At 37.8% G+C, this 21,527-nt stretch overlaps 1 protein-coding gene across 2 annotated transcripts in view; it reads left to right on the forward strand.

Annotated features, from left to right (window-relative positions):
* The window catches only part of LOC306854087 (S-adenosyl-L-methionine-dependent tRNA 4-demethylwyosine synthase TYW1), a 68,013-nt gene that overhangs the window by 25,009 nt on the left and 21,477 nt on the right, over nucleotides 1-21,527 (forward strand). For both annotated transcript variants that reach the window (XM_079391896.1, XM_079391897.1), the window contains 3 exons: nucleotides 1,159-1,268; nucleotides 6,213-6,390; nucleotides 13,536-13,671. In XM_079391896.1, the coding sequence (XP_079248022.1) occupies nucleotides 1,159-1,268; nucleotides 6,213-6,390; nucleotides 13,536-13,671 (424 nt within the window). The remainder of the gene's footprint in view (nucleotides 1-1,158; nucleotides 1,269-6,212; nucleotides 6,391-13,535; nucleotides 13,672-21,527) is intronic.

The raw sequence follows: 21,527 nt of genomic DNA on the forward strand, positions 1-21,527 counted from the left end.
TACTTTAGACTTTTTTTTTTTTTATTGTTTCTTTAAAAAAATAAATATTTTTTAAATATTTCTTTTGCTCAGAGATGTCTTGGTTCTCTCTGGTTCTTTTTTTTTTTATATTCGCATTTCTTTTTTTTCTTTTTTCCAAATAATATTTTTACTCTGACTTTGCTTTAAATATGAATGGATTACAATGGCTTTTTTTTTTTCCTTCATTTATTTTTAGTTATTTATTCTTTCTTATTTTTTGGTTATTTTTTTTGCGTGTTTTTTGTTTTTTCATTTGTTTCTGTTTTTTTATTAAAAACGGGTCACAATGGCCATAATAATAATAATAATACTATTATTCATTCAATCATTTAATTTATTATTTTTTGTAATGTTCAGGTTACCAAGCATACACACAGGATAGGATTGGATCAAAATGGCCTGATTTGTAAGGTTAACATTTTAGTTAGCTAGTTTTCATTATTTTCTAAACTTAAAAACACATTTCTGATTCGGATAGTAAAAATTCTGGTATCATTTACTCTCCCTCAAGTTTTTCCAAACCTGTATGAGTTTCTTTCTTCTGATGAACACACAAAATATATTTTTAATAATGCTGGGAAACTAACAATTGCCGGAAGCCAAAAAAAGTCAATGAAAGTCAATTAATAATAACTGTTTGGATACACACATTCTTCAAAATATCTTCTTTTTTTCAACAGAAGAAACTTATAAAGGTTTGCAACAACTTGAGTGAGTATGATGAACTTGATGAGAGCATTTTAATTTTTGGGCTTCAAACTAAAAACTGGCTGAAAAAAAAACTGCTAGTTGTTCAGACAACTCACTGACTAGTTGATTTTGAAAATGTAGTTTTGTACATCCTCATATTAGGATTTGGCTCTGCCTGTGGTGAAATGAAAGGATATGGTGCCACATTCAACGTTGTCTCAGCCCCTGTTGCTATTTGTGGCAGGGGATGGAAGTAAGACCACATTGCCTGGCATTTGTGCCCTTTCATGTGATGTGAGAGCTGTTGAAAGGGTCACAGGACGCTAATTTGCAAGCAGTGGGGGTGCAGGTGTTGTTCTGAGGGGAATGAGACTGCGGTCAGGGGTGTGTAACGCTGTGATGGTGACATGCTGACAGGACATGTCCTCTCTCATTCTCTCTGTACAGACACCACACCAACCCAGTGGGCACCGAGTGGCGCTGGAAAATGGACCCAGCTGAGAAGATCATTCAAGAGGCTGTGGAAAACCACAGGAACATGATTCGCCAGTTCAGAGGTAAGGACTACCGGTACCTTCAGCTGACCTCTTCTGCTGTGAATTTTAGGGTCTGTTTTTATGTATAAGTGAAAAAAGTATGCTTTGGAAATCTTCTTTTGCCACAAACTTCACTTATAGCAGAATATTCACACATGCTTTTAATAGGCCTTTACATTGTAATTGTACAGAAATAACTTGTTTTGTTTGTCTGGTGAGATATAAATATAGCCAAATATATTTAAATCCTTTTTCTCAGAGGCACAAATCCAGTTGGAAGCTATTCAGACATTGTGTGACATAACACTATGTTGATGTCTCTACACTCTGAACACCCTCCCGCTTTCAGAGATTGTCCAACAGACACTGGGGTATATTTAGCTGTCACTACAGTTTGCAGAAGGCAGTAACAGGACAGGCTCTAAGTGCAGTTCGACTGAGTCTAATTTATTCATTTGCACCCTGTCACTTTCTTCACCATCTGCTGCATCAGATCAGTAGTGGATCCATCAGCTTTCAGCAGCATTAAGGGGATGAGGTTTGTTATTGGATCTATTTGACAGGCCGAGATCAGATGGGAAGGGCATCTCACTGAGACTTTTTTTGTAAAGCATCATTTGAGAGTTTTATTTGGTTGTTGGATTTATGGGGAAGTCGTGGCCTAATGGTTAGAGAGTCGGACTCGTAATCGAAAGGTTGCGGGTTCGAGTCCCCGGCCGGCAGAAATTGTAGGTGGGGGGGAGTGAATGTCCAGCGCTCTCTCCACCCTCAATACCACGACTGAGGTGCCCTTGAGCAAGGCACCGAACCCCCAACTGCTCCCCGGGCGCCGCAGCATGGCTGCCCACTGCTCCGGGTGTGTGTTCACGGTGTGTGTGTGTGTGCATTTGTTCACTACTCACTGCTGTGTGTGTGCACTTGGATGGGTTAAACGCAGAGCACCAATTTCGAGTATGGTCACCATACTTGACAATACGTCACGACTTTTTGACTTAACTTTAACTTTATGCAGATTGTTCATTAATTTAAAGCGTTTTGCAAACTTTCTGGGTGATATAACAGTTGATGGTTAATGCTGAAATCTGATGTAAAAAAATCACAGACTGCACAAAAGTTCACTCTCTTTCATGAAGTTTGAGTTTTGTGGTTGTGTGGTGGGCTCTGGGCTGTTAACTGAAAGCTTTTAGGTTCAATCCCATGATATTAAAGGAATAGTTCACCCATAAATGAAAATTGTCATTAATTACTCACCCTCATGTCATCCTAAATTCGAACACCAATTAAGGTATTTCTGATTAAATCTTCTGATAAAATCAGAGCTTTCTGACCCTGCATAGACAGCATGTTCAAGGCCCAGAAAGGTAGGAAGGATATTGTTAAAATATTCCACGTGACATCGGTGGTTCAACCGTAATTTTATGAAGCAATGAGAATACTTTTTTTGTGCAACGAAAACAAAAAATAATTTATTCTAAAAATAAATAAATAATAAAACATTTATAACAATATAACAAAATAACAATTCTTCTCTTCAGCGTAATTCTCCACTGTTTTATATTATTTTAATAATGTACTTACTACGTTTCTGGGCCTTGAATGTGGTAGTTGTATTGCTGTCTATGAAGGGTTAGAAAGCTTGCGGAATTCATAAAAAAAAAAAAAAAAGGAATTTGTTTTCCGAAGATGAACGAATTTCTTACGGGTTTGGAACGACATGAGGTTGAGTAATTAATGGCAGAATTTTCATTTTTGGGTGAACTATCCCTTTAATCCAATGGTCAACTGAGGGTGGACTGTAGGCAGGATTGTATGCCATGCAGAATTGAAAATGCTTTATTTCATATGATGTAAGTGTAGTTTTTAATTGCAATAATACAGAACATCCTGTGACCAATTTGTTTTAAATTCAAGCTCATGAATTGATAGTGAGCCAATTCCCAAACCCTGACTGACTGTAAGTTGCTTTGGATAAAAGCATCAACGCAATGACAAATTAGTAAATTAAATAGTGAAATGAATCATGCTGCTTTTATCAAGTCAAATGTTACTGCCATGGGAAAACATCTCTGTTTTGATGGAAAATTCTTTGTGATTTAGGTAAGTCATGGCAGCAAATGTTGTCCTGCACTCTTAGGACAATTTTTGCAATGGCATACCAATATTGTGTCATAAAACAATCCAATGCCAGCAAATTTCCTTTTCCCTCCAAAATGTGCTGTTGGGACGTAACACATTCCTGTCTCTCATTCCTCATCTCAACAATCAGGTGACGTCAACTCATAATGGGTTGTGATTTCTCTGCCATATCCGAAGTTCAAGTACTTTGGTGGACATCTGGATCAGACTTTCTTGGGATTGTGGGGGCACACCAGATGGGTTTGCAAGGACCTTAAGATGGGAACTGACTCCTTTTGTGCTTTTTCTCAGCATTTGAAGAGACTCCCTTAACACCACTGGTTTTGTTTTACCGCACTGCCTTCATACTTCAGAATATGGGGTGATTTGGATACTTTTTGATCTTTTTACTATTTTTTTTCTCTGTCTGCAGTAGTCTGAAAAATTCATCAGAGATGTCTAGTATAGATGGCTACAAAACAGATCTGCAGCTAAGAAAGGGAGTTTTCTGATGATATCTGCTGGGAATGTTATTAGGTGGGGTGGCACAGTCCCAAAGTCAGTTTGATTCGATTTTATCATTCGCAAATTAAGGTTTCTGCTGTTCGAAAGTCAAGACATCTGTCTTTGATCATCTGTTTTCAGTACAGATGTCAAACTTTAGTATTTTCTAAAATGAACATTACTCAAGGTCTACTGTTCTTGTTGAATTATTTTTCAGAAATCTAATGTTCCTGTCAAGCTTTTTTTCTTCAAGTTTCGAGAAATGGACAGGGAATGGTTTTCTAAAGCAGTACATGTCTTTTGGTCCAAATATTAGCACTTTTGGTGCATCTGAGCCAGAGAAATCGAGGCTACTGATGGAGACCTCCAGAAGTTTTTTTCCAGTGTCTGAGTTAGTGCCGCCGGATGTGTGTGTGCGCAAGTTTGTGTGCGTTGCACCACCTCCGCATCGTCGTCTTGGTCTCACCATCCTCTCTGGCTTGGTGGTGCAGTTGACATTTAGCAGTGACATCACTGCTTTATGTAGCAGAAGTAAGGCATGATGACCCAGGGCTGAGTAAACAAACGCACTCACAAGTGAACACAGAGCAGATGAAAGGCCAGGAAACACGCTGTGCAGAGGGTACAGAGCACAAAAATGGAGCCAGACTCCAGAGGGAGCAAAATGTAGAGTAGCAGCTAGAAATTGCACTAGTGTTAGTTCTTTGACAGATTAAATACATTCTCATCATTATTGTCAGTCTGATTAGAATCCAGTTTGTTAATCATCTTTTTTCTTTTTTTTTCTTTTTTGTCAAGATTGCTAACTTGCAGGAAACCAATTTTGAGTTTCCTGCAGTCCCCTATTTTTCCAAAGTTGTCTTGGACTTGAAATGGGCTGATTATAGATTAAAACAAGTTAAAATGTTTCTCTGAGTTTAATTTGCTTAGACCGCTTTAAGATATTTGTTAATTGGTTGATTTCACTCAGAGTAAACCGTGTGACTCTTCCGCTTCAAAAGCATTGCTGCTTCATCATCCCAACTTTGGGTGAGTTTCCCAAAAAAATTCTTAAGTTCTTTATTTACCAATATAGTTCAACGATTTTGTTTCTTGAAAATAAATGGTCCCAAAAATCATTTTCAGACATGTTTTTCTATCAGTATCTGTTATTTCATATGTATATGAATTTCATTCATCGTCTTTTAATTTGTCAAGAAAAAATAAGCTTTTTTTTCAGAGTCCACATGTTTAAATATGCTTTTTACCATAAACAAATAAGAATCTGTATTGAATCAGACATCTCAAAATAAAGAGAAAAATGGACAACGAAAATGGCAAAATAGTCCTCACTTGCCATGTTTATAATTTGCATAATCTGACATTATTTGGTTCTTGAACCAAGAAGTTGATATTCCACCACCTGCATGATGTAATTAACAATAATTCTATATTGTTGAACCAATGTGGTTCGAACAAATGATTTTACAGTTTCTGGGAACATTTGTGACTAGCTAGGTAATTTTGTAGTATGTTAGTAAAGAGGTAATTTAAGTAGAGCCCTATGATTTACACAATGTGGAAAGCACGGATGAAATGGCAGAATCCAGTCATAAAAATGGAAATTACTGTATATGCAATTTTGGATGAATCTATAAATCTAAGTAAGCCAGTATGCTTAAATCAAAATGCGATATGCACTAGTGTCTTTGAATATTAAGCTGCAAAAAAATAAAAAAATAATCCTGCATGTCTCTGTGTGAATGAAATAAATATAAAATAAAAACGTGTTTTAACTTGAAGAAACTGTGACAGACATATATTACTGAATGTAAGGACGGTACTACTACTAATAAAATTATTAAAACATTTATTTTCAACGAATATTTACCAGAAAAATAATTTACCAAAACTAGGTAAATGTAAACGCACAAGCAAACGCACAGTACTTCTGGAAAAACATAAATGAAATAATAATAATTGGGTTTTTGTTAAACTTTTAATACATTGTTAAATTATGTAAGTTTCATGATTTAAATTAATTAGACATGCTTTTTGATTAATTTAACCATTAAAACAGAGTTTAGAAAAACTTAAAATGGAAAAAATGGAATATGGAAAAAAAAACTAAACGGAATAAGGGCCCTAGTTATGTTGTTATTTTGGATTCGCACCACATCCTGATATTGGCTCAACCAATGGTTTGAGTTGGGGGTGGGATTATCTGCTTGTATGGCCAATGACAGATTTGAAAAACTTGTCTTTGCAATTCTGCTTGTTGTGTAGTTGCGAAGAAACTACACACTTTAGCTTTAACAAATGACCACTGACCACTTTTTAACCATTTGGTGTGTTTTCACATAACAGGTGTTCCAGGAGTGCGTCCCGAGCGTTTTGAAGAGGGCCTCACTGTGAAGCACTGTGCTCTGTCTTTGGTGGGCGAACCTATCATGTATCCTGAGATCAACTCTTTCCTTCGACTCCTTCACGAGCAGAACATATCCAGCTTCCTCGTCACAAACGCCCAGTTCCCTGAGGAGATCAGGTGGGATTTAAAACCTTTAGGTAATGGAATTGTCCATCTCGGGGACTAAATGCTGAATTGGCTACTGAAAAACACTTGTCGGTCATCCACTAATGGGCAATTCCATGCAAAAGTCATCCTTAACATGAACAAAAAAGTTTTTACCATAAGAATAAAACCCTTTCTAACGTAGGCATTTATGCCTGTATTTTACAGCATTAATGTGCTTTAATAGAAATTTGAAGGAAATCGCTGTTTACCCACCACGTTGAGGGGTGCACCTAAAGTAAAATAAATGTTTTATCCGACTGTGTTTCATGATTTTATGCCCATTTTATAATTTATAATTGAAAATAACAAAGCATTTTGTAGAAAGATGGAGGCCTGTCTGAAAAAGAAATAAACTCACTTTGTCTAAACAGCGATGATTTTTGGATTAATAAGGGCTAGATTTATGAGGTCAGTACGCTTCAGCGCAGTGTCACATCCGTAACGTTTTAAAGATTAAGTTTATTTCATATAGTAATTATTAATGCAATTAACTTGAAACTTTCTGTGCAAAGCCAATTTATGTCTATTCTAATTATGACCAACAACTTATCTCCATTCTTTGCTCTTATCCACCAATAATGCGTTACGGACACTTCATATTTAATCTACGCACACCGGCACACGTTTACCACGTTGCTGATGACTGATAGCCTGTACTGTGGAGGTCTAAAGGCTACTGCTGTGATCTGTTTCAGGCTTTCCGTATCATAACCTTTTAGAAATTAAATCATTCTAATAACATTTTAGAAATTGCATTCTCAACGAAAACATCGTGGAGATCTGCATTTGCTGTACTTGTCAAAAATGCTCAGGCAGACTGAAGGACAAATTGTCAAAACTATTTTAAATGTCATATAATGTTCATTTCAGTGGCATAGTGTCTGGGTATGCAGGTGCATATGAGCCCAGGGAGTTTGGGGGCCCGCCGAACCGAGGGGAACTTTTAATTGAAACGAGGGAAAGAATAGAGCCCTGCATGGGCCGGACCTTGTCCGACAGCTTATCAAAATTCTCGGCCCGAGTCCGTCTGGATCCTGTGTCTTTTTTCTCTCTCTTTCATTCCCATTACACAGCTGCTATTGCAGCCATTAAAATAGTTCAGTTTTGTTTTTAATGGCAAAGTGGACATTTATGTGTCCACTTAATGATTATAAGAATTATAAGAAATATGTTTGGAACAGAAATGTTTGTTAAATTTAAGGTTTTGTTTTTTAAAGGAACGACCAAGCGGCCAGCGGCATCATTCAGAGCTGCAAAGGGTCTATTTTTATTTGTGTGCACTCACAATATCAATATAAAGTGCTTTTATAAAATAAAAAAAACAAACAGGATGCGCTTTCTGTCATCTGTCTTGAGCAGGAGCGCCTCACAATGATGAACCAAAACTCAGCAAATAATTGCCTCACATTCTTGATAAATATATCTATAGATGTGGACTTTGAGATTTGTAACTTTGCAGATCGTTTTATGCCCAAACATACACACTACACACTGACTAAAATTCAAAAAGTGAAAAAAGCATAATAGGACCCCTTTAAAACAAGTTTATGACTGTGACATCTGTTTAATCTTGATCAACAACAACTAATGATCAACGAGCAGCATCAGCCCGTTAGATCATTTTAAATCGTCAAATAACTTTCAGTTTACAGGTTATAACTGCATCTGTCTTGGATGTAGACTGGTGAAGATTTAATGCGGATCCTATAGCCTACTCTAGAGTTAACCTACCGGTAATAGGTCTTTATTCATATTCAAGTGTTTGTGCGGAAAAGTATTAATGTGCATAATGAGGCGTCCGTGCGATCACATGTATTTTTCCTGATAATGAAATAATTTAAAATTGGGGTGCCTCACATGCGAAATATATCTGCAGAAAGCTTGAAATTACTTCTTTGGAACGAACTTATTCAAAATGAAATAAAATATTCCCTGGCTATGTAATCTGTATAAAGGTTGCATTTCTCTCTAAAGGTTCGTCCGTGGAGATGAGAGTCAGCACCGTGAAATTCATCTTTGCAGCCGACAACTATTAATAAAAAACATTAAATGTCAACTTTTTTGTAATCAATAGGCTGCTTTTGCCTGTACTTTGTGGCAAACTTTATGCATGTGCTTCAGCACGGGTATGGCTCATTATGGATTATATAATTTAATATAAACGTGTGATTAGTTTAATAATGGCTTAATTGAACGACTACCAGTTAACTAGAAAAATCTTTAGTGGCCGGCAGCCTTAATTAAATACCCTCTAGACGTCTCTGTTCAAGTTTTTAAAGCATTTTATGCGCATTTCCATAGTCTGATAAATTCTGCTGAAAAACGAAAATTTTGTGAACAGCCAACCCTTCTCCATTCTGCAGATATTGTTGCTTTTGGTTTGTGCATTGTAAATCGCAGAAATTCTAGAAAATGTGTTGTCGCCCAAAAACTCAGATATTTTTCTGTCACGTCCATAATGCATATGTATTTCCCAAATCTAAGATATAAAACACGTTTATAGATGGATATTTTTCTGATGTCTGGACTCTATTGTCAGGGGTTTAGAAAAATATTGTAACGTAAAACGTAATATGTAATTTAAAGGGAAACAGTTTAATTTAGCTCAAAGGGAATCATTTATAATTTTATAGGGAATTTGAACAGAATCACTGTTTTATTGCTGGTCACTGAGTCAGCAGCGATTCAGTGGACGAGCTGTAACATCAACTCTGCACTGGATATTAAAATCCAAAATATAGTGAAAACACTATTTAATAGCACAGTAACAAGATCGGCAGATTAAGACATTAACTTGTAAGCACAAAACACAAGATACTTCTCTTTTCAATATAAACAAGGCTTTATTTATAACTATTCTAACACATGGACACAAACATTCACACGTTGCAGAAAGAGAGAAAGTAAGGAAAGGATGAGTTTAAGAGAATGAAAATGTGATATCCCAAGTTTACAGCAATATGTGCAATCGCATAGATCTGAACAACCATCAATCATTTAATTAACCCTCGCTTTGAGTTTCTCAATGAGGCTAAAATTTGGATTAAATGCACCAATTCGGTTAGAATCTGGAGGTTACTTGCTTGCGTTGCTAAGGGATTCCCTTTTGTCATCGTCATTGCAGGAAAGGGGGTTCCCCGAAGTTGCTGATTGGCTGAAAGTTCAGTAGTCGTTGAAGTGACGTCTTGGGAAGCCAATCGTTGGGCGGTGGCTGAGGATGCGGAGTTGTGGCTGGCAGGAGTTTTGAGGCGGTCACAGACTCGAGTTTAACTCGGAGACGAGGCGTGGAGGGCAACTTAACTGAGTACACGAAACTCGCAACGGAAAAGAAAAGAAATTAAAGTAAAAGAATAAAGGGATGTAAAGAGACTAGGTGGGTTTTCTTCTCATTGTGGTAGCAGCTGGCACGTAGGCCAGAGCACGCTCAAAGAGCAGCGTCAAAAACGCGGTGACAATAGTTGAAGCAAAAAAAGAAGAAGAAGAGAAAAGCGAACAAAACAAGAGAGAGTTTGATAGTGTCCTGAGTTTTTGAACTCCTGGACACATCCCAATGCTTGTCTTGACCAATTACAAATGATCTTAGCTAGGGGTGTTGCTCTGTTCCTCCACCCAATCAATAAATCAACATGTTATCTGATCAGTCATGTGTCCGAACTTTACAGGCTCTTGCAAAGTATACTTTTGAACATGATTTCTATAACAATACTTTGATACATTTGACAAAGAATTGATTGGAAGAAACATTTAAAGCATAATTTTTCAAACTCAAACATACCAAACACGAATAACCCTTAAAGTCATTCAATAGTTATTAAAAAGACATACATAATATGTGCTTAAACCATGATAGTCTAATGTGTGGGTTACATACATAATATGGGGTTGTGCACAGAAATGTCCTTTTAGGATGATTTTAGGTGCATATGAAAAAGAAAGTCTCTGTGTAGTTCTATGGAGAACGTGAACACATAAAGACACTTTTTTTGGCAAAGGAATTTCAGTCTAAGTCTTTGTCTTGTATGGGGGAGACCTGCCCGAGAAAGTCTGTAGCTTGTGATTTCTATCACAGATTTACATGTGACGGCCATCTCTTTGACCAGTCTTGATTACTTGCCCCCAAATTGGACGATCTCCTTCCTGAATTGGAATTATCAATAAGTGTTATTTTGTCTTAATGTTACAAGCTGTTTTGTGGAAGAGGCTTGGTTAGGCTTTCTTCAGACGGGCTGGAGCTAGGAATCTGATTTACGGCGTCCTGTTTGGCCTCTCTGAAATTTCAGCTTCTCATGTTTCGATGTTCTGATCGAATCTTAACTTTGTCTGATTCGGTCTCTGATATCCTACAATATAAAGAGATCGTTCATTATATTGGTAATGAATACATTCTGTGAGAATTTATATTTCAGGTTTTGACTGCGAATGTCACGTCCGTAACGATGGAATTGCCTTAATATTAATATTGTGGGCACACATTCCCATCAATGTCTATGATGATTATTGTCATGTATCATTCAGTGATTCTGATCTGGTGCCTACAGATAAAGCCTGTTTTTGCATGCGTTTGTTCTCTGTTTATCTGCAGTAGTTCTAACAGCTGAACATCCTCCCGTTTGAAGTTTTCCCTCAGTCTTTGAAGTCCCACTCGGGCTGTAACTGGACTGATAAGCCATAATCAGGCTCTGAATTGCAAATCACAGCTTCTTCGAATCCTAGCTCCTCCAATTCCACCAGATTGTGCTAAATTCATGAGTTTTCAGGAGCAGCCAAAAAGCTTTTAGCTATCTCTCTCTTTCTGCTCCCCAGCTCAATGCAGAATACATCCTCACCTCATTCTCCAGACTGCTGCACGCCAGATGCTCTCACAGATCAGGCAGGTTATCTGAGGGTGAGGGGACATCACCTCAGCTGCTCGAATATCATGTTGGCAGTGTGCTGAAGTAGTGAGAAACACTTGTCAGTCATTGTTGTTTATCGCGTAGCTGCAAGCCTCCTCACGCTTCTCTGCTGAAGCAGCCCTTTTCTGTGTGGTAAACAAACCAACAGAGGAAAAAAAAATATATTCACTGAGGGTCCCAGCAATGAGCCTTTCCTGCTTTCTTATATGCTGTTATAATGAGGTCCTGGACCTGCTGCTTTACTCATATCAGTATGCTAATGCTTTGCGTTCTTTTCAGAAGGAAAAAATGAATTGGTACACTGGCACAACCTCACACTAACTCAAAATAACTAATAATGCTGAGACTTATTTCATTGTTATTGATTGGCTTATATATTTAAAGAGCTTGTTTTTTAGTATATTATTTAAATAGCATTTTCTTTTTTAATTTTATTTATGTGCATTAATTTTGACATAATGTAGACAGAGCACTTCTATGCGTCCATTTGTCCATTTTCAGTAAAGTAATAATAAAAAACACTGCAGTTCTAAAACTTTAACTCTTAGATTTTAGAGCAGAATTCTGCAAAATTATTTACAGTATTTTTGCGTCATGATTATAGTATTTTTTTTTTTTGTCTTTTCTCTAATTTAAGGATTCTTCACAATGCATGATGCTGAACAACTGTAAATCATGTAACAAAAATATGCTAGTTGCTAGGTAAAAATAAAAATATCTGGAAAAAAGTACAACAAAATAGTACAAACTGATTAGACAAAAGCATAAAAAAATTTATAACCCCGAGTAAACTTTAATAGGTTTTAAGGTTTAATAGGTTTTAATTAGGTTTTAAGTTGTGAAGGACCCAAGGAGGGCAGTCTGAACCTGGGAAATGTTAATAAATTGGCAGAGCAGGAAAGAAGTTGAAATGAGTAATCAAAATATTGTGACTTTAAGCGGAGGATGAAGTCAAAAATCAGGGCTTTAATAAAACATCTAAATGCAGATTGGAGTGAGATAAAACAACTTTGGTTTTGTCGGGATTGAGTTTTGGAAAGTTAGCCATGGACACTTTTAACGTCATGGATACAAGTATATTTGAAGAGGAAATCCTGTCCAGGCCTGTCAGCAGATACAGATTTGCATTTCATTGGCATAGCAATGGTATTTGAGTGCATGCTATCAAATTATTTATGTAAATTTAAAAAAAGGAAAGGGTCCAGACCTGAACCCTGGGGGACACCATGAGCAATGGGAGCAGGACTTGATTTGGTTCAGTAGAAATTAATGCCTTTCATTAATGTTGGATATTAACCAGAGGAGAGCAGTATCAGTGATGATAAATGCTAATATCTGTAAAATATTGTGGCAGACTGTCAAACGCCTTGCTGAGATCTAGGAGTACAAAAATAGTTAAGAATCAGATACACAAGAGGAGGTTATCATCTGCCTGCTGAGATTTTTTATGAATGAATGTAAATCCAGTCTATTCAAGATGTTTTAAGATGACTTCAATGTTTGAAGGAAACACTGGGTCAGCATGTCAGCTGGTCTGTTTTGAAAACCAGTGGCAGCATCGACTTGTCTAACTTGCCCATAGGGAAACCACAAAGAAGATTCTGCCCATCAATTATCACTCAGATACCTTGCCTTACTGCATTGTGGACGGCAATGTTACTCTGTATACACTGACATCCCCTAATTAGAAATACCATGTCTTTACTAAAATGATGATAGGCTGATAAAGGTACTGTAGGCAGAGCTCAGTTCCAGAGTTGTACTGTGCGATTTAGTTTTATTTAGGCAGTCATGGCCTAATGGATAGAGAGTTGGACTTGTAACCCGAAGGTCGTGGGTTCGAGTCTCGTGTCTGGCAGGGATTGTAGGCGGGGGAGTGAATAACCACACGTCACTTCCCTTTTTCCTTTCCCTAATGCAACTCTGGCAGTTGTTGTCATTGTCTGAACGTACACATTTCCTACTCCTGGCTTAACTCCAGCTTTCATCTCAAAAACTCAATCACTCAGTTGTGTGCTGTTTTATTGTGTTGTACTCATGTGCAGCGACAAAGAATACAAAAAAATAGAGCCTCTTGCTCTGGCTGGCCAAAAATAGTTTAGATCCTGATGCTTAACTGCACTCCAATATTCTTCAGTTTTGTTAATATGTTAAAAAGCAAGACTTTCTTTATGCAATGCTAATTTAATTCTCCCTCCAACTCTTTTTCTCTGTCTATAGGAGTCTTGTGCCTGTTACACAACTTTACGTCAGCGTTGATGCCAGCACCAAGGACAGTCTGAAGAAAATTGACCGTCCCCTCTTCAAAGACTTCTGGCAGCGCTTCTTAGACAGTCTCAGAGCGCTGGGTGAAAAGGTAGGTCCACTGTGCCTTAATCCAGATAAATCAAGAGTTTTGACACTGGTAGAACAGTTGATTTGTTTTGAGTCACACAACCTGAAAAGCACATTTAGACGGGGGAAAAAACCTTTTTAGGACCAACTGTTGTCAACAGTCACCCCATGTTGACCTTTGCTTAGCAAAAAACCCAAACAGAACTGTAATTATCAAGAGTACAAGACACTGAGTAACTCTTTATGTTGCTTGTGATCTTTAAATAGTGGATCCTAATAAATCAGCTTTAACTTGCACAATCAACACCATTGCTCTTAAAGGATTAGTTCTCTTCTAGAATAAAATTTTTCTTTTCAATTAATTTTAATAATAAACATTGTGTCTTTGCACAGGCCATGAAATGAAGACAGAAGAGACTGTGGTACGCAATCGCTAAAGTCAACATTTATTAAGTGTTTTTCAAGGTTAATAGTTCTGTTGTTTGTTACTGCGTGTAAAATTCAATTGTTGCTGGCCTTAAAAATGATTGTTTAATTGCCGAAAGCTATTCTTCTCGCTTCTCTTCACCCATTATTTTGCCTGTAATTCATATCAGGCCTATACAAAACACTCTGGAAATCCCTGTTATCGATTATGCTAATTCCAAACATCATGACTGCAAAGCTCCAGGATTGATTTCATCTTAACCCAAATCCTGTGATTTATTGGAGTAATAACGTGCGTCGGCCTGTAACAACGTCATTTTTTTAACGTCAAAAGAAGGTGCTGAATAAACGGCTTCAGTTTTAACTGCATTTTTGAGCTGAAGTTCTGTTAAAAATGCTAGCTTGATGAAGTGGATGCGTAGGTGCTGTCCATCAACGGCTCTTACTCTGGGTTCAGCATGCTGAGATGACAAAAGCAGTGTGTTATCGGGGGCCTTGGCATTACTGCTTAATGATTTTAAGTGCCATCATTCAGAGATGATTCACTGCGCCTGTGTACTAAACTTGTGTAATGACTTCCCTGCATTTGCCATTGAACAGACCGCTCACTCCATGTGTGTGTGCCTGCACATATGTGCATATGTGAGTCATAAAAAGGAAGACACAAGAACAAAAAGTGCTCTTCTGTTTTCTAATGAGTTGAGATCACCTGCAGTGTCGTTTTCTAGCTGAAGAGAGCAACTCGACACTGATGGCACTTTAGGCAGCAGGATTGTGAGGCATTCAGGATAGTGCTTTTATCCAAAGCGACTTGCCAATGAAAGAAGCAATAAAGTTTTATTTTGAAGATAAACTTCTTATGTCATTCAAACTGGCCATTCCTGTTTCAGTGGGCGATTTGTGACCAGAATAAGCTGCAGTGTTACCAGACTTTATACTGATGGTGAAAATCTGGCTCTGTGAGACAAAAGCAAGAATTTAATGTGGCTAACACCTGCTGTGCCTCCATCACTTGAACTTCACCCGTCTAGACTGACACTGATTCCTTACACAGTTTGTCTACAATTTTCTGTACTAATTGTGCCTTGGCTTAATCATCATTCTCGGATTTGAAAGATTTAATTACGAGGCATTTGTTTTTGACTTCTATTTGGCAGAGATAAATAAGATGCAAGTATAAATACAAAACCATTAATGGCTGTTTTATTCTCAACATTCATCACCATAACAGTTCTATTCCATTTTTCCCTTTTCCCCTGTAACTGCAACATTGCTTTCTCATTAATTTTGCTGTTAGTGCACATTCTGCGTAATTGGTTCTCAGATATTGGCCAACAATCTGTATTTATTATACACTGTTTAGTGTTTACATTAATTTAGTTGTTTTTTTTTTATGTAATTTCTGTTCACTATACAAAACTCAAACCCGGTCTTGATAAACTAGCTTTAGGAACTTAATATAGGAGCTTTTAAATATCTCTTTTAATATTATTAGCAGTTACCTTGAAAGTGCACTGCCTGAGATGTATGTTCTCCTGTGAGACTTCATGACCTTGAAAAGGAGCTTTGCCATAAAACCAGTTGTAGGGATCGTATAACACCAATAACCTGCCTCAGACACTTTCACAAAATGGGCAGGAATCCATTTATGCACCACTGGTTGTTGAATTTAAATGAGAGGTTGTTCAGTGCAAGTCTACAAACATCCAACATCTAGGAACAAGCTGTTGAATTACAACAATAGAAGCAAAATCCTGTAAGTGCCGTCTGAAATTTTCTTCTAAAATCTTCCAGGCTTTTGCATTTGAATTTTATACAGTGCCCTCCAAAAGTATTGGAACAGTAAGGCCAATTCCTTTATTTTTGCTGTAGACTGAAAACATTTGGATTTGACATCAAAAGATGAATATGAGATGAGAGATTAACATTTCAGCTTTTATTTACAGGTATTTTCATCTGGATCTGATACACGGCTTAGAAGATAGCACCTTTTGTTTGAACCCACCCATACTGTTCCAATACTTTTGGAGGACACTGTATACAGTGTTGTGAAAAAGTGTTGGCCCCCTTCCTGATTTTTTTGTTTTTTTGTTTTTTTTGCATGTTTGTCACACTTTAATGTTTCAGATCATCAAACAAATTTAAATATTAATCAAAGATAACACAAGTAAACACAACATGCAGTTTTTGAATGAAGTTTTTTATTATGAAGGGAAAACAAAATCCAAACCCACATGGCCCTGTGTGAAAAAGTGCTTGCCCCCTAAACCTAATAACTGGTTGGGCCACCCTTTGCAGCAACAACTGCAATCAAGCGTTTGCGATAACTTGCAATGAGTCTGTTACAGCACTGTGGAGGAATTTTGGCCTACTCATCTTGGCCGAATTGTTGTAATTCAGCCACATTGGAGGGTTTTCAACCATGAACCGCCTTTTTAAGGTCATGCCACAGCATCTCAATAGGATTCAGGTCAGGACTTTGACTAGGCCACTCCAAAGTCTTCATTTTGTTTTTCTTCAGCCATTCAGAGGTGGATTTGCTGGTGTGTTTTGGATCATTGTCCTGCTGCAGAACCCAAGTTCGCTTCAGCTTGAGGTCACGAACAGATGGCCAGACATTGTCCTTCAGGATTTTTTGGTAGACAGCTGAATTCATGGTTCCATTCATCACAGCAAGTCTTCCAGGTCCTGAAGCAGCAAAACAGCCCCAGACCATCACACTACCACCACCATATTTTACTGTTGGTATGATGTTCTTTTTCTGAAATGCTGTGTTACTTTTACGCCAGATGTAATGGGACACACACCTTCTAAAAAGTTCAACTTTTGTCTCGTCAGTCCACAGAGTATTTTCCCAAAAGCCTTGGGGATCATCAAGATGTTTTCTGGCAAAACTGAGACGAGCTTTGATGTTCATTTTGCTCAGTAGCGGTTTTCGTCTTGGAACTCTGCCATGCAGGCCATTTTTGCCCAGTCTCTTTCTTATGGTGGAGTCATGAACACTGACCTTAACTGAGGCAAGTGAGGCCTGCAGTTCTTTAGATGTTGTTGTGGGGTCTTTTGTGACCTCTTCTATATTCAACAGGAGATGTTTGGGTAGGCCTTGGCTTGATTGGGCTCATAAAATATTTTTTATAAGGTACAGGTAGTGTTTCTGGATCAATTTTGCTTGAGAATAGTTACTAAAATCTGACTTCAGATGCTATTCTGTGTTTAGTCGTGGGCAAATCAACACTGAAATGCAAACAAGTTCTGCATTTAAATATTTAAGACTGTGTTTATGGGGTGGTGATGGCGCAGTGGATAAGACACATGCCTTTGGTGTGAGAGACCCGGGTTCGAATCCACTGTGAGACACCAATGTGTCCCTGAGCAAGACACTTAACCCCTAGTTGCTCCAGAGGCGTGCGACATATATAGAAATTGTAAGTCGCTTTGGATAAAAGCGTCAGCTAAATGAATAAATGTAAATGTTTAAGAATGAAGAAAATTAATTGGACTTCATCTCAAGTATTCTATGTCTCTACAAATCGGTTTCTGTGTGTACTAATACGGCACATGACCGATGACAAGACATGCTAGATTTATATGGTACTTTTTCAGGATAACTAATAATTTCCTATCGGATGTGATCTGTGCGGAAACATTTGACAATTCTGGCCTGCATTTTGATTGACAGGTTTTTTGTTTTTTTTCAGGAGCGAGCTGTTTGTGTGCAAACGGTCCTGCTCTTTTAAGACCTTTTGCAAAGCTGAAAATACCATGCACAGTGGTGAACAGAGGTCAGACAGAAAAGTTGCAATGTGTTTGTGCTGCCATTTCCTAGCATTTCCATCCTGCTCCTCCTGACTTCAGAAGATTGAAAATAAATTCTCTGCTCTGGCCTCCAAGACACAGGAACTTTATTTCTTATAGATTCTAGTTTAATAAAGTGCAGCAATTTCAAATTCGTAACTAGATTACTTTTTTGAAGAAAAAGAAGAAAATACCATGGTGTTCTGGATGGTTACCACAGTGTTTCTGTACAGTTGCTAAGGTATTTTGAGTGGTTTTAGGTGTTTCCATCCATGTTGCAAATTAAAATTTTGCAGAATATTGAAAAAGTGACTAACAAATGCCACTTTGCTTAGTAGTCCAAATTTGAGTGAATTGAGTCACATTATTACATGTTGAGGTAAAATAACATTTAGGGGTGGATGATATACTGGCAATATCACTGCTCTTGGCGAAATCACTTTTGTAACCTTAAATAACAAGAAATTTAATTTACACAGTAGGGCTGGGCGATATATCGAATGCGATGATCATGTGCATCTCGTCAGTAAAGCCGGTTCCGTTCCGGTATATCTCCATCACGTGTTTTCAAATGGAGCGGCATTTAATACACAGACATACGTAGATCACTGACAAGCTACGCAATATCACGTTCATTATCTCAGATGAATCGTCTTCGATAAATAACACAATATTGTATAGCTTGTCAGTGAACTACGGCTCTGTCTATTAAAAGCCGCTCCATTTGAAAACAGGTGATAGAGATATACCGCTAATCATGGAACCGGCTTTACTGACGAGATGCACATGATCATCACATGTGATATATCGCCCAGCCCTATTACACAGTGAAAACTATGCAGTGTTTTTCATTAATTTATACAATATATGTAGCATTTATTGTAGTTTTTTGTCATTTTGCTAATTAGTTTCCCCCCCCCTTTTTTAGGCTTGTATTAGTTTTTCTGTGATAGGCCTGTTTAGTGACAAGAATTATGAAAATTCTATAGTATCAAAAACTTTGATATCATAAAAACCTTATTAAAAAGAAAAATAACTATTGAACTATAAACTCATGATGTATATCGTTATCGTTACATAAAATTATATAAGCATTTGACTATCATTGTGTATAGTCATTTATTTTTAATTTAACGTTGTCTGCATTCACGTGAGAGTGGCGTTCCAGCGGATAACATAGGACGTAGGCATAGAGTAAGCTCTGGTGAGAAGTGACTAATGCAGAAGTACAGAGGATACTGCTACTAATAATAATAATAGTTTTTTTATATAGTGCCTTTCCAGGGCTCAAAGACGCTAAACAAAACACCGATCATGAACTAGACGTACAAAACGAGGATTTGTAAAGAAAAATGTTGAAGGATTTCAAAATAAGCCAAGAGTAGACTTGTTTTCCTTTGCTGTAAACAAAACTTGGTTCCAGTGAGACTAGCATATTCATAGCATATTCATACACTGGGGCATTCTCTCATGACCACGTGTATGGCAGTTGGCAGAAGCTAGAGATTACGGTTTATAGAGTTTTAAATATGGATTTTTTTTTTTATTACAAAAATGCATTGATTTGCTTCAGAAGGCCTTTATTAACCCCCCGGAGCCGTGTGTGGCATTTATTTTTATTTTTTTAGGGGTGCAACGATAAATTGATGTTTCGTGATTTTCTCTGGAATTTTGAGTTTAGTTTTTAACAGCAGATGGCACTGCGTGCTTTAGAAACAGCCGTACTCTGCTCGCTTCCAGTTCCTTACACACACACAAGCACCACTTGAATCTAAAATAATCATTCATAAAGTTCTTGCGAAGGTTGAAGCGTGTTCACAGTGGGCTGTTTACATTAATCTCGTGTCATAAAAGCATAAAAGCTGAGGTGCAAGTACATTTAACCACTTACATTACTCTTCGTGAGCATTTGAGTGTGCGTTTAAAAACTAGCCTAGAGCGCCATCTGCTGTTAAAAACTAAACTCAGAATCGATTCCTGAGAATCGCAATGCTTTCGGAAAATCGCAGAATCGATCCATGAATCGATTTATCGTCACACCCCTACACTTTATGATGGATGGATGCACTTTTTTTGGGCTTCAAAATCTCGAGCACCACTCACTGCCATTATAAAGCTTGGAAGAACCAGGACAATCTTTTTATTTAACTCTCATTGCATTCATTGAAAGAAGAAAGTGATATATGCTTATGATGGTTTGAGGGTGAGTAACTACCCCTTTAAATTATCACTTTAAATGGAAGAGATGGCTTTAATGGCTTTCTGCATATTAGTATGTGCAATATAACAGTGAGGCTTGCCTTATTGTGAAAGTGTAGAGCAGTGGTCGGCAACAGGCCGTCATATCTGGCCCGCGCCCGCAGCTAGAGCGGAGCGGTGTGATTTTGAATTTGAGTGGAGCGGATTTTTTAAAAGTCGGAGCGTCGTGGATTTCACTCGCTCCAAGAGCACTCCACCACCATCACAAGTACAATTCATGCCAACGACCCGTAATATAACTGCATATTTAGCAAGAATTTACATGTTAATATTTAGCTAGCTTGATGGAGAAGGATCACTCAGATCAGAAAGAATGTGACTATATGACGACGGCAATGGACATGAGCAGTAAGTTATAGTTCTCAAGGAATTTGTTAGTTCCTTCTAGTCTAGATCCTGAATATTTTCAGCTGAAAGCATGATTTAAACAAGTACTACAACACTTGTTCGCACGCAATTGCTCTCTCAATATTCAAACAAATGTAATATTATAGTGCTACTTCATCTGTATCCGATTTCGAATGAGCAGAAATCTGTAAGAAATGCATCGATCCGTCTGTAAAATAACTGACAAAAACGTAGTTATTTTCATCATAAACAAAATTTGCACCACAAAAAGCAGCTATTATAATGCTGACAACCATGTTATTAGTCATGTGGACGTGGTAGGAAAAAGGTTTGCACACTAGTGTTCCAATAAGTCACTTTGAAACTCTCCTGTTATTATTTTTATTTTATTTTTTAATATACGTGATGAACAGAACTGTAATATTTCAAACATACTGAAAAACTTTAGACGCAGAGCGGTGTTTCTGATATCCGTGAGTGGGAAATGGTGAACCCGGAGCGGAGTGATTATTAAATGCTCGGAGCGCGGAGGGGAAATTGTTGACGCTCCACTCCACTCATATACTCTGCCGGACACCGCCACACAAATGTGGCTTTTTGTTTATGACTGTCCTCCTACAGGATTTAACAGAGTAACAGCTCACAACCAGTTACAAAAGACACTGTAACAGTCTGTCACAGGCAATTCTAGTTGCATTTTTCATAAATTAATTTCTTAAATTATCCTTTGACTACGTTCTGGCCCGCCATCTAGTGGCAAAATTAGTTTTTGGCCCGATGCCAAACTTACTTGCCGACCCCTGGTGTAGAGTGGAGAAGTGCTGGCACAGAGCTTTGCATGTTGGCATGCTACTGTTCTGGTCCAGTATGTGGCTGTCTGTTTTCACAAAGCCCTGCTGACCTGCTGCCTGATTCTGCCTCAGGTGTAGGGCGGATGCAGCTCTCTTGGCAGGTTTAAAACAGGCTGCTGCTCTAAATACCCTCACCTGCTGCCACATCACTCCAATTATCCGTCTCTCTCGTCCATCTCCTCCTCTCTGGTTCATGGGC

This window comes from Barbus barbus (assembly GCF_936440315.1).
Source record: "Barbus barbus genome assembly, chromosome: 34".
Taxonomy (NCBI): domain Eukaryota; kingdom Metazoa; phylum Chordata; class Actinopteri; order Cypriniformes; family Cyprinidae; genus Barbus; species Barbus barbus.